This window comes from Hemibagrus wyckioides, linkage group LG04 (genome assembly GCF_019097595.1).
Source record: "Hemibagrus wyckioides isolate EC202008001 linkage group LG04, SWU_Hwy_1.0, whole genome shotgun sequence".
NCBI lineage: Eukaryota > Metazoa > Chordata > Actinopteri > Siluriformes > Bagridae > Hemibagrus > Hemibagrus wyckioides.
Window position 1 is genome coordinate 1,320,551 of NC_080713.1, and position 14,606 is coordinate 1,335,156.

General features: G+C 38.6%; 1 protein-coding gene across 4 annotated transcripts; it reads right to left on the bottom strand.

Annotated features, from left to right (window-relative positions):
- Nucleotides 1-1,429: 1,429 nt before the first annotated feature.
- LOC131351991 (snaclec agglucetin subunit alpha-2-like) lies at nt 1,430-2,685 on the bottom strand. Of its 4 annotated transcripts, XM_058387783.1 has the most exons (3): nt 2,574-2,669; nt 1,816-2,537; nt 1,430-1,688 (listed from the first exon to the last, which is right to left on the bottom strand). In XM_058387783.1, coding segments are annotated over exons 2-3 (702 nt in total). In that variant the 5' UTR covers nt 2,517-2,537; nt 2,574-2,669; the 3' UTR covers nt 1,430-1,687. The 4 variants fall into 4 exon arrangements, 3 of the variants coding, with proteins under 3 accessions (XP_058243766.1, XP_058243765.1, XP_058243764.1); XR_009204463.1 differs by having other exon boundaries at nt 1,812-2,685; XM_058387782.1 differs by having other exon boundaries at nt 1,819-2,669.
- Nucleotides 2,686-14,606: the final 11,921 nt, after the last annotated feature.

A 14,606-nucleotide genomic window follows, 5' to 3' on the forward strand; every position in this document is an offset into this window, starting at 1 on the left:
CAATCTGAACTGCATTTCTATCTCCACTGCAATAGAAATTACAAATGAGTTTAAGGTGCAATATTCTGTGTGTGTGTGTGTGTGTGTGTGTGTGTGTGTGTTGTAAACTGTGTATCATGTTGTGAATTAACACCAAGAAAAAATTCCTAATACATGAAAATATACATGAAAAATAAAACGATTCAGATTCTGATTCAGATTTGGATTGGGATTCGGTCAGCTACACAGTATCAAAAAGTGTTGAATGGAACAGAAGTGAGTGAATGATTCAGATGAACAGAGATCAGTGGAGTGAAGAGACGTGATGAGGCTCGTATTAAAACGCCATGAGTGACTTTCACCTCAGCTGAGGAGACTGATGTGGGTGATGATGCCAATCAATCTCCTCTTCTAAACTTATTATTCTTGATAATTTTGTCAGTGGATTTGTTTTTCTATCAGTAGATTAGATTATAAATGTAGAGGGGTGTATATTGTCTGTCGGCGAAGCAGGAATGAAATCTTCCTCCATTTTCAATTTAAAATGCTAACATTTTACTTGGGGTTGAGAAACATGTACTTTATATATTTATAGTCAATTTCCATGACCTTCAAGTGACTAAAATAAAAACTTCAACAATACTTTAATTAATCGAGATATCACATTCTTTTTCTCTCATTTTTATTTGTTACGGCTACTTTGTGGGATTGGATTTTTAAGTCTAAAGCAATCAGAAAGCACATTTTACAAAATACAAACAAGAAATCTTTAATGTTACGTGTAAAATATTTGATATGATGTTAGTCTAGTGTGTATGGAGAAATGGTTTAATTCAATTTTTGTGTCCTGCTGGTCAAATTAGACCAGATTTCAGATATTTATGTGTTTTTGTGTTTATTGAGGTGATGTGATGTAGAATTTCACTGCACTGAACCAGACAATAAACTGGAATCTTGAAACTTGACTGTATCACATATTTGTTATGTTATCTCCACCTAGTGGCAGGTTGTTATCAGTGCAGCTTCCACTCGTATTTCACACACTTTCCGTCGATTTTATTAGTTTTTTTCCCCCCAGATCGTGTAATTTAATATTGAAATACAATTATTATGTATTGTTAATTATTTTGTAAAATGAAAGACTTCATGTTAAAACTAGAATAAATCTCTGGTTCCTCTCAAGGTTCCTTCCTCATATCGTCTCTGGGAGTTTTTCCTTTCTCATTATAGCTGAATTTTAATCTGATATTTATATCCAGATTTAATATATTCCTGTGAAGCTACTTTGTGACATTGACCAATGTTAAAAGCACTTTAAAAATAAAACTGAATTGAAATCTGAATTATATACAAAGATTTTCATCAAACAGGACAAATTCATTCGAAGTGAACTGTTTATTTGTATTCGTTACATTCATAAAATGAAAAATAAAAGCTTTTTCAATGACCATTAAAATGACTTAAAATGTTATCAGACTTTAGGTTTATCTCATAATCTTTAATATAAAAGTAAATAGAAATTTATAGAAAATAATCACCTTCTGACTAATCACTATCCAGATTTCCACATCATCAAATAAACCACCAATTAACCTTCTCTATCAGAAAATGAAAACCCAGTTAAATATTAGTAAAGCAATTTAAATGATTACATTGTGTGATGCAGTATACAGTAAAATCTTCCTGAAGGAGATGTGTGTAAAAATCACCTGTTCAGAAAAAGAGAGAAACACAGTGAGATACCACACGTTTTAAAAACTGAGACGATTTTCCACGATTGTAAATCTCAGAAATTTAATCATGATTTCTTGTTGTTTCTAGATTTTTCTTACTCACTACCAGTAGCAGATGAAATTCAGCCTCTCATTGCAGTTCTGGTTCTTCATGGTGTTTGTTGTGGTGTTGAGAGCTCCACAGCGGTAAAATAGAGCTGGACATGAAGGCATTGAGACCAGGCTCCCCAGCTGAATGTTCGGCTCCCCGTTCGCCCAGACCCATTGTCCATCCATGAAGCGCAGGCCGGTCCACACACTCTCTGTCTCCGTCCCCACCGTCTCTTGATTCAGCTGCCACAGACTTGTCTCAGAGGGCACAGAGACCAAACCAGTGTAATTAGTCCTGCAGAACTCCCGAGCTTCTTCCCAGGTCTTCTTCTCCTTCACCAGGATCAGGAACCGATCGCAGTAGAACTGCTTAGACTTCGGGCAGTAGCCACTATTCCACAATCCTGAAGTTAGGATGTAAATACAATTGACATGTGTATTAGGGCAGGAAGAACACCAGTTTATAAAATGTTTTGTCGGATCCAATGAATCTCTGCGCAGTCCGAGCCAACCTTCGGAACTGGATCCAACCTGCATAAGGCGATTGTTTTCCTCCATACTGTTAACATCGGCCAGATTTCTGTAGTATATCTGGCAATATGAATGAGCATCAGTCCAATTTTTGTAAACGTTAATGAAAATATATTCTCTCATCACACCTACGGCAGCACCGCATCTGACCGCCAGCAAAAAAATAAAAAAAAGCGATTTCATTTCTGCTCTGTAGTGCACGACCTCGGTATGACGGAACACGACGTCTCACAGCCCGACCTCGGTATGACGGAACACGACGTCTCACAGCCCGACCTCGGTATGACGGAACACGACGTCTCACAGCCAAACTCTCAGCACAACTTTGAAATCAACTCAGAAAGTTGACAGGTATATTAGATTCATTTAAAACAGATGCAAATACATAGTGACAGGAAAAAAACATGCCACTACAATGCAAAACAGAGTCTGCATCTCAAATTTCTCTAACAAACTCAGCTGTGGCTTGGGGGACTCCCGATTTTGTTGATGCACAAAAACATTACCAATAAAAATAACCTCAAACAACCTGTCCAGGGTGTACCCCTGCCTTTTGCCCAGTGTGTGCTGGGATAGGCTCCAGCAGATCCCTGTGACCCTAATTAGGAATAAAGTGGATATAATACAGATACAAAATCTGGAGTCGCTATCTTAAACCACTTGACTTGTGCTGAAGGCCAGAGAATTTTTGGGAATTTGGGAATTTGGGAAGTCTGTCATCTGAGAGTCAACAACATCCAGTTCTTCAGTGAGTTCTGTCTGAATTGGACATCAACCCTTTATAGAAAATAAATCAGATTTTTCTGTGACTTTTGCATAAACAAACAAACAAAGGTAATGGAAACAGTAGAAACAGAAAGCTAACTAATAGTAATAACCAATAACTCATAGAAACTGAATGTAAATAACAGGAATAAGTTATTATAATTGGTTAAAGCCGCGAAATGACGCTTTAACCAATGACGTTTGAACTGACGCGTTAAATGAAACGAAGCGAACACAATTCTGTCTAATTTCCTTTTTTTTTTTTGGGAAGAAATCACCTTTCTAATAGTTAGCATTAGTCCACGTCTCTGCCTCAGTGTCAGTTTTTGTTGCTCGATTTTAATACTTTCTAATTAACCTGCCATGGAATTTCCTACAGTGAGAAATAAATAAATCGATCTGGAATTGTAAATCACTGAGAAGGTAAAAAGTTTATTCTAACACGCACAGCTGGGACTTAATTTTGCATTTCGGCTTCAGTAAAATCAAGGACACCAGCTAGTTTTTTTTGTTCCCTCAACCTTGTGTTGCTATGGTAACTTAGATGACCAGCCCTTAGACGAGTCAAACGTCCTCCCCCCTACATTTAGCTAAAAAATGACCAGTCCAAAGTTCTTAAATTTTTTGTTTTATTTATTCAGGAATTGAGTTTATTCAGGAATATAGATATATATATATATATAAAATCAGCATTTAAAGAATTTGTAGATGATTGAAGTTCACATCGATCAGTCACCTCATGCAGAAACTTCCACAAGTTCAGAAGTGACTTGTAGCGTGGGATTGATTTTCTAAATCCCGGGATTTTCTTAGAAACCTCATGTCCTGTGTAAACACTCCTGTAAACAGTTTCATGCATACAGCTAATTTACATAACACTGAAAACTGAATACTGGTGATTTAGTAAAATAAGGAAAGTCTAAACGGACCTTAGTCAGGGCTCAGTAGTGCTTTATAGATACGTTCAAACACATTCAGTATTTAAAACTGGTTTATTTTAATGATTCTAAATGTAATAATCAGCGCAATTATTTGGATCAGTCAACTAGTACACCTCAAGAACTTGATTTGCACTCAAGTTTTTCATATCTAAATTTTTCTAAATGCAAATTCACCTTTGAATAAAGTCCAACGTCCATTCATCCATTCAAAGGTTCTTTCACTTCTCACAAAAGGGGAAAAATGCGTTTTCTTTGGCAATAAATTAATTTCATTGGGATAATTGAATATATTTTATATTTTTATTTCATTAAATGGAAAAAAAGATTGATAGAATATGCAAATATCTACAATTCTAATAAATATCTGACCTAATGTGGCCATTCAATGTATGTAATAAAAACAGCTTTACCACGGTGCAGGATGGATTATTGTGTATGAAGTATTGTGTGAAATGTTCCTGAGCATCAGTTCAGCATCAATCTTCTCTCAGGTCTCAGCTTTCAGGTCACACTTCAGCACTGAAGTCATGCATTTAAATAAAACATGCAAATAAACTCCGAGATTTACAGCAAATGGTACCAAAATCACAGACCTAAAAAAATAACATTCTCCAGTGTAAGCTAATACACCATGCTGCCAAAAGTTTTGGGACGTCTGCCTTTCCATGCACATGAATGTAATATGTTGTATCCTTTACAGCTATAACAGCTTCAACTCTTTTGGGAAGGCTTTCCACAAGGTTTAGGAGTGTGTTTATGGGAATTTTTGACCATTCCTCTAGAAACACATTTGTGAGGTCAGACTCTGATGTTGGACGAGAAGGTCTGGCTCACAGTCTCCACTCTAATTCATCCCAAAGGTGTTCTATGGGGTTGAGGTCAGGACAGTCAAGTTCCTCCACACCAAACTCACTCATCCATGTCTTTATGGACCTTGCTTTGGTCACTGGTGTGCAGTCATGTTGGAACAGGAAGTTGGGAGCATGAAATTGTCTAAAGCCCAACCCCTAAAAAACAATCCCACAACATTATCCCCCCTCAACCAAACTTTACACTTGTCACAATGCGGTCAGGCAAGTACCGTTCTCCTGACAACCGCCAAACCCAGACTCGTCCATCGGATTGCCAGACATAGAAGCATCATTGGTCACTCCAAAGAACACGTCTCCACTGCTCTAGAGTCCAGTGGCTGAATTGCTGTTGTTCCCAATTGATTCCACTTTGTTATAATACCACTAACAGTTGACCGTGGAATATTTAGTAGGTGGAAACCTATCACAGTACCATGCTTGAATACACTGAGCTCCTGAGAGAGACCCATTCTTTCACAAATGTTTGTAGAAGCAGTCTGCATGTCTAGGTGCTGGATTTTATACACCTGCGGCCATGGAAGTGATTGGAACACCTGAATTCAATGATTTGAAGGGGTGTCCCAAAACTTTTGGCAAAATAGTGTATTTCTGTCCTGATGGAGATGCTGTTTAAATTCTCTACACAACATCTCAACATAACATCCAATAAAATATAATATATCTATACAACATCCCTGCATAATATTTCAGCATAACATTTCTACACAACATCAAATACATTTCTACCCAAAATTTCAATACAACATCTCTTCAACACATCTCTATATAACATCTCTACACAACACTGTTACATGTCTCTACACAATATTTCAACACAACACTACATAACATCTCTACACATCTCTACATAATATTTCAACCCAACATTTCTACACAACATCTCTACAAATCTCTACAAAACATCTCAACACAACATCTAGGGATGTGCACATTGATGCTGGAGTACTGATATATCGATACTCAGAAGCTTCATATTTGGTATCGATATTTTCTAAAAAGTATCAATATTTTAACTATATTAATAATTTCTGCATAACTAAATGTTTTAGCGCTGTGTATAAGATGGTTGGTGACGGTTTGGTCTGCGGCGGAACGTGAGTGATCATGTGCCATTCAGCTACGTACTCAACACACACACACACACACACACACACACACACTTCCACATTACAGAATGGCAGGATGGCAGAAAGGAAACGTAGTGTGGTGTGGTGCTACTTCACAACAGTGGAAAAAAATGCATGATGCAATATTTGTGATAAAAAAGTCACACACAGCAACAATACAAGCAACCTTTTTAAACACTTACAGACAACACACACACACACACACACACACACACACACACACACACACACACTGAAACTTATAAAGAGACGGAACAAAAACAAACTGCCCAGTCTTCCTCTGCCCAGTCTCCCTCTGTCCAAAAAAGACGTTATAGGAGAGTTTTAAGGGAGGCAAACCCTACAAAGAGCAGAGTAATTACTTAACTTATTTAACTGTACTCTCTCTCTCTCTCTCTCTCTCTCTCTCTCTCTCTCTCTCTCTCTCTCTCTCTCTCTCATATTACCATTAGGTGAATAAGAATAAATATAAAATTGTGTGTGTGTGTAAGTTTGCGTGCTCGCACTTCTGTGTGCATGGGGGATGTACTAGTATTCCTTACATTGTAGAGACCAAAACGTCCCCACAAGTATAATAATAGCAATAAATTCTGACCTTCTGGGGACAGAATATACAGTTTGTACAATAATAATGATGTGTTTGGAATGTCCTCTTAATGTTAGGAATACCATGTGTGTATATGTGTGGTTTCGGTTTCGTTATCGGTATCGTTAAAATTGTCTACGCATCTCTACACAATATTTCAACACAATATCTCAACCCAACATCTCTACACAACATACCTACACATCTCTACATCTCTCTAAACATACCTACACATCTCTACACAATATACCTACACATCTCTACACAATATACCTACACATCTCTACACAACATACCTACACATCTCTACACAATATACCTACACATCTCTACACAATATACCTACACATCTCTACACAATATACCTACACATCTCTACACAACATCCCTACACATCTCTACACAACATACCTACACATCTCTACACAACATACCTACACATCTCTACACAATATACCTACACATCTCTACACAATATACCTACACATCTCTACATCTCTCTACACATACCTACACATCTCTACACAACATACCTACACATCTCTACACAACATACCTACACATCTCTACACAATATACCTACACATCTCTACACAACATACCTACACATCTCTACACAACATACCTACACATCTCTACACAATATACCTACACATCTCTACACAATATACCTACACATCTCTACACAACATACCTACACATCTCTACACAACATACCTACACATCTCTACATCTCTCTAAACATACCTACACATCTCTACACAATATACCTACACATCTCTACACAATATACCTACACATCTCTACACAATATACCTACACATCTCTACACAATATACCTACACATCTCTACACAACATACCTACACATCTCTACACAATATACCTACACATCTCTACACAACATACCTACACATCTCTACATCTCTCTAAACATACCTACACATCTCTACACAATATACCTACACATCTCTACACAATATACCTACACATCTCTACACAATATACCTACACATCTCTACACAATATACCTACACATCTCTACACAACATACCTACACATCTCTACACAACATACCTACACATCTCTACACAATATACCTACACATCTCTACACAATATACCTACACATCTCTACACAATATACCTACACATCTCTACACAACATACCTACACATCTCTACACAATATACCTACACATCTCTACACAATATACCTACACATCTCTACACAATATACCTACACATCTCTACACAATATACCTACACATCTCTACACAATATACCTACACATCTCTACATCTCTCTAAACATACCTACACATCTCTACACAATATACCTACACATCTCTACACAATATACCTACACATCTCTACACAATATACCTACACATCTCTACACAACATACCTACACATCTCTACATCTCTCTAAACATACCTACACATCTCTACACAATATACCTACACATCTCTACATCTCTCTAAACATACCTACACATCTCTACACAATATACCTACACATCTCTACACAATATACCTACACATCTCTACATCTCTCTAAACATACCTACACATCTCTACACAATATACCTACACATCTCTACACAATATACCTACACATCTCTACACAATATACCTACACATCTCTACACAATATACCTACACATCTCTACACAACATACCTACACATCTCTACACAACATCCCTACACATCTCTACACAACATCTCTACACATCTCTACACAACATCCCTACACATCTCTACACAACATCTCTACACATCTCTACACAACATCCCTACACATCTCTACACATCTCTACACAACATCCCTACACATGTCTACACATCCCTACACATCTCTACACATCTCTACACATGTCTACACACCCCTACATATCCCTACACATCTCTACACATCCCTACACAACCCTACACAACATCCCTACACATCTCTACACAACCCTACACAACATCCCTACACATCCCTACACATCCCTACACATCTCTACACATGTCTACACACCCCTACATATCCCTACACATCTCTACACATCCCTACACAACCCTACACAACATCCCTACACATCTCTACACATCTCTACACAACATCCCTACACATCTCTACACAACATCCCTACACATCTCTGCGTATACTTACACATCCATACATATCCCTACACATCTCTACACAACCCTACACAACATCCCTACACATCTCTACACAACCCTACACAACATCCCTACACATCTCTACACAACCCTACACAACATCCCTACACATCTCTACACATCCCTACACAACATCCCTACACATCTCTACACAACATACCTACACATCTCTACACAATATACCTACACATCTCTACACAATATACCTACACATCTCTACACAATATACCTACACATCTCTACACAACCCTACACAACATCCCTACACATCTCTACACAACCCTACACAACATCCCTACACATCTCTACACATCCCTACACAACATCCCTACACATCTCTACACAACATACCTACACATCTCTACACAATATACCTACACATCTCTACACAATATACCTACACATCTCTACACAATATACCTACACATCTCTACATCTCTACACAATATACCTACACATCTCTACACAACATCCCTACACATCTCTACACAACATCTCTACACATCTCTACACACCCCTACATATCCCTACACATCTCTACACAATATCCTACACATCTCTACACAACATCCCTACACATCTCTACACAACCCTACACAACATCCCTACACATCTCTACACATCCCTACACATCTCTACACATGTCTACACACCCCTACATATCCCTACACATCTCTACACATCCCTACACAACCCTACACAACATCCCTACACATCTCTACACATCTCTACACAACATCCCTACACATCCCTACACAACATCCTACACATCTCTGCGTATACTTACACATCCATACATATCCCTACACATCTCTACACAACCCTACACAACATCCCTACACATCTCTACACAACCCTACACAACATCCCTACACATCTCTACACATCCCTACACAACATCCCTACACATCTCTACACATCCCTACACAACCCTACACAACATCCCTACACATCTCTACACATCCCTACACAACCCTACACAACATCCCTACACATCTCTACACATCCCTACACAACCCTACACAACATCCCTACACATCTCTACACAACCCTACACAACATCCCTACACATCTCTACACATCTCTACACAACATCCCTACACATCTCTACACAACATCTCTACACATCCCTACACATCTCTACACAACATCCCTACACATCTCTACACATCTCTACACATGTCTACACACCCCTACATATCCCTACACATCCCTACACATCCCTACACATCCCTACACATCTCTACACATCTCTACACATGTCTACACAGCCCTACATATCTCTACACATCCCTACACAACCCTACACAACATCCCTACACATCTCTACACATCTCTACACAACATCCCTACACATCTCTACACAACATCTCTACACATCCCTACACATCTCTACACAACATCCCTACACATCTCTACACATCTCTACACATGTCTACACACCCCTACATATCCCTACACATCCCTACACATCCCTACACATCTCTACACATCTCTACACATGTCTACACAGCCCTACATATCTCTACACATCCCTACACAACCCTACACAACATCCCTACACATCTCTACACATCTCTACACAACATCCCTACACATCTCTACACAACATCCCTACACATCTCTGCGTATACTTACACATCCATACATATCCCTACACATCCCTACACAACCCTACACAACATCCCTACACATCTCTACACAACCCTACACAACATCCCTACACATCTCTACACATCCCTACACAACATCCCTACACATCTCTACACATCCCTACACAACCCTACACAACATCCCTACACATCTCTACACATCCCTACACAACCCTACACAACATCCCTACACATCTCTACACATCCCTACACAACCCTACACAACATCCCTACACATCTCTACACATCTCTACACAACATCCCTACACATCTCTACACAACATCTCTACACATCCCTACACATCTCTACACAACATCCCTACACATCTCTACACATCTCTACACATGTCTACACACCCCTACATATCCCTACACATCTCTACACATCCCTACACAACCCTACACAACATCCCTACACATCTCTGCGTATACTTACACATGCATACATATCCCTACACATCTCTACACATCTCTACACATCCCTACACAACCCTACACAACATCCCTACACATCTCTACACATCTCTACACAACATCCCTACACATCTCTACACAACATCCCTACACATCTCTGCGTATACTTACACATCCATACATATCCCTACACATCTCTACACAACCCTACACAACATCCCTACACATCTCTACACAACCCTACACAACATCCCTACACATCTCTACACATCCCTACACAACATCCCTACACATCTCTACACATCCCTACACAACCCTACACAACATCCCTACACATCTCTACACATCCCTACACAACCCTACACAACATCCCTACACATCTCTACACATCCCTACACAACCCTACACAACATCCCTACACATCTCTACACAACCCTACACAACATCCCTACACATCTCTACACATCTCTACACAACATCCCTACACATCTCTACACAACATCTCTACACATCCCTACACATCTCTACACAACATCCCTACACATCTCTACACATCTCTACACATGTCTACACACCCCTACATATCCCTACACATCCCTACACATCCCTACACATCCCTACACATCTCTACACATCTCTACACATGTCTACACAGCCCTACATATCTCTACACATCCCTACACAACCCTACACAACATCCCTACACATCTCTACACATCTCTACACAACATCCCTACACATCTCTACACAACATCTCTACACATCCCTACACATCTCTACACAACATCCCTACACATCTCTACACATCTCTACACATGTCTACACACCCCTACATATCCCTACACATCCCTACACATCCCTACACATCTCTACACATCTCTACACATGTCTACACAGCCCTACATATCTCTACACATCCCTACACAACCCTACACAACATCCCTACACATCTCTACACATCTCTACACAACATCCCTACACATCTCTACACAACATCCCTACACATCTCTGCGTATACTTACACATCCATACATATCCCTACACATCCCTACACAACCCTACACAACATCCCTACACATCTCTACACAACCCTACACAACATCCCTACACATCTCTACACATCCCTACACAACATCCCTACACATCTCTACACATCCCTACACAACCCTACACAACATCCCTACACATCTCTACACATCCCTACACAACCCTACACAACATCCCTACACATCTCTACACATCCCTACACAACCCTACACAACATCCCTACACATCTCTACACATCTCTACACAACATCCCTACACATCTCTACACAACATCTCTACACATCCCTACACATCTCTACACAACATCCCTACACATCTCTACACATCTCTACACATGTCTACACACCCCTACATATCCCTACACATCTCTACACATCCCTACACAACCCTACACAACATCCCTACACATCTCTGCGTATACTTACACATGCATACATATCCCTACACATCTCTACACATCTCTACACATCCCTACACAAACCTACACAACATCCCTACACATCTCTACACATCTCTACACAACATCCCTACACATCTCTACACAACATCCCTACACATCTCTGCGTATACTTACACATCCCTACACATCTCTACACATCTCTATACAACATCCCTACACATCTCTGCGTATACTTACACATCCATACATATCCCTACACATCTCTACACATCCCTACACAACATCCCTACACATCTCTACACATCTCTACACAACATCTCTACACATCTCTACACATCCCTACACATCCCTACACAACATCCCTACACATCTCTACACATCCCTACACATCCCTACACAACATCCCTACACATCTCTACACATCTCTACACAACATCCCTACACATCTCTACACATCTCTACACAACATCCCTACACATCTCTACACATCTCTACACATCCCTACACATCCCTACACAACATCCCTACACATCTCTACACATCTCTACACAACATCCCTACACATCTCTACACATCTCTACACAACATCCCTACACATCTCTACACATCCCTACACATCTCTACACATCTCTACACAACATCCCTACACATCTCTACACATCTCTACACAACATCCCTACACATCTCTACACATCCCTACACATCTCTACACATCTCTACACATCCCTACACATCCCTACACAACATCCCTACACATCTCTACACATCTCTACACAACATCCCTACACATCTCTGCGTATACTTACACATCCATACATATCCCTACACATCTCTACACATCCCTACACAACATCCCTACCCATCTCTACACAACATCTCTACACATCTCTACACAACATCTCTACACAACATCTCTACACATCTCTACACATCTCTACACAACATCTCTACACATCTCTACACATCTCTACACATCTCTACACAACATCTTTACACATATCTACACAACATCCCTACACATCTTTCCATAACATCTTACACATCCCTACACAACATCTCTGCCATTTCAGACCAGCACATTTTCATTTCATTTTCATTTCATTACATATGCGTGCGGAAACGAAATAAACAAAACAGAGAGAAAACATGGTGCTGAGATGCAAAATAAATGAAACATTGAAACTGAAACCAAAATAAAAATGCTTTTAAAATCTGAATTTAAAACATCTGCTTTACACTTAGCTGTAAACACGAACATTTTACACACACTGAATAATGATAGTTTTTATCATTTTAATAAAAAATACACCGTTTACTTAATCCCTGTGTTATAAACATGTAAGAAATGTATCATAATGAAAATAAATTGAATGAAAGAAGTGACACTAGAATTCTCACTAATTTATAATAAAGCATTATGTGTATATTTGCGTATGAGACAAATAAAACATGAATTTTATTTTAAACTTAATTATCACAATGTATTTATATATATAAAATATGTTAGATGCTAATAACAATAACTAACACTACGTAGGGTTTTTTGAGCAGTGCTACAAGAAATGAGTAATTTACACAGTGTGTTGTTATTGTTATGAAGCTAAAGTTTATCGCTTTAATGTGACCACATGGCCAAGAACAAAATTAATAATTCAGCTATAAAAACATAAAATTAAATATTGTGGAAATCCGGTGAAACAGGTTAGCTCCTGTTGTCACTTATGTTACAGAAGCAAGAAACATTTCTTCCCTGAAAAGCTGAACTTAATTACACTGAAAAAACAAACAAACAGGAAAGCAGCAAAACATATGTACATGTATAATGTATGTATATATACACATATATTATATATTAGCACATATTTACACACATATATATATATATATATATATGTAAATATGTATAATATATATATAATACATTTTTTGTATTGTTGTGTGTGTATCTTGATCTCGTAGCTGTCTTAACTGCTTTAACACAAGAATTTCCCTCATGGGATCAATAAAGTATATCTATCTATCTATCTATCTATCTATCTATCTATCTATCTATCTATCTATCTATCTATCTATCTATCTATCTATCTATCTATCTATCTATCAAGGAGCTGTTAGTGTGTAAGTGATAACCTATTCAATGTGGTGTAATATGATATATATAATGTGTAATATGGTCATGTATGGAAGAACAGCTCAGAGTACAGTGTGTGTCCTTGAAGGAGAAAAATAAAAACCTGAAAGCAATGATTTTTTTCAGATATTCATTTAATAAACTCCTAAAGAAAGTGTTGTTTGTTTGGCC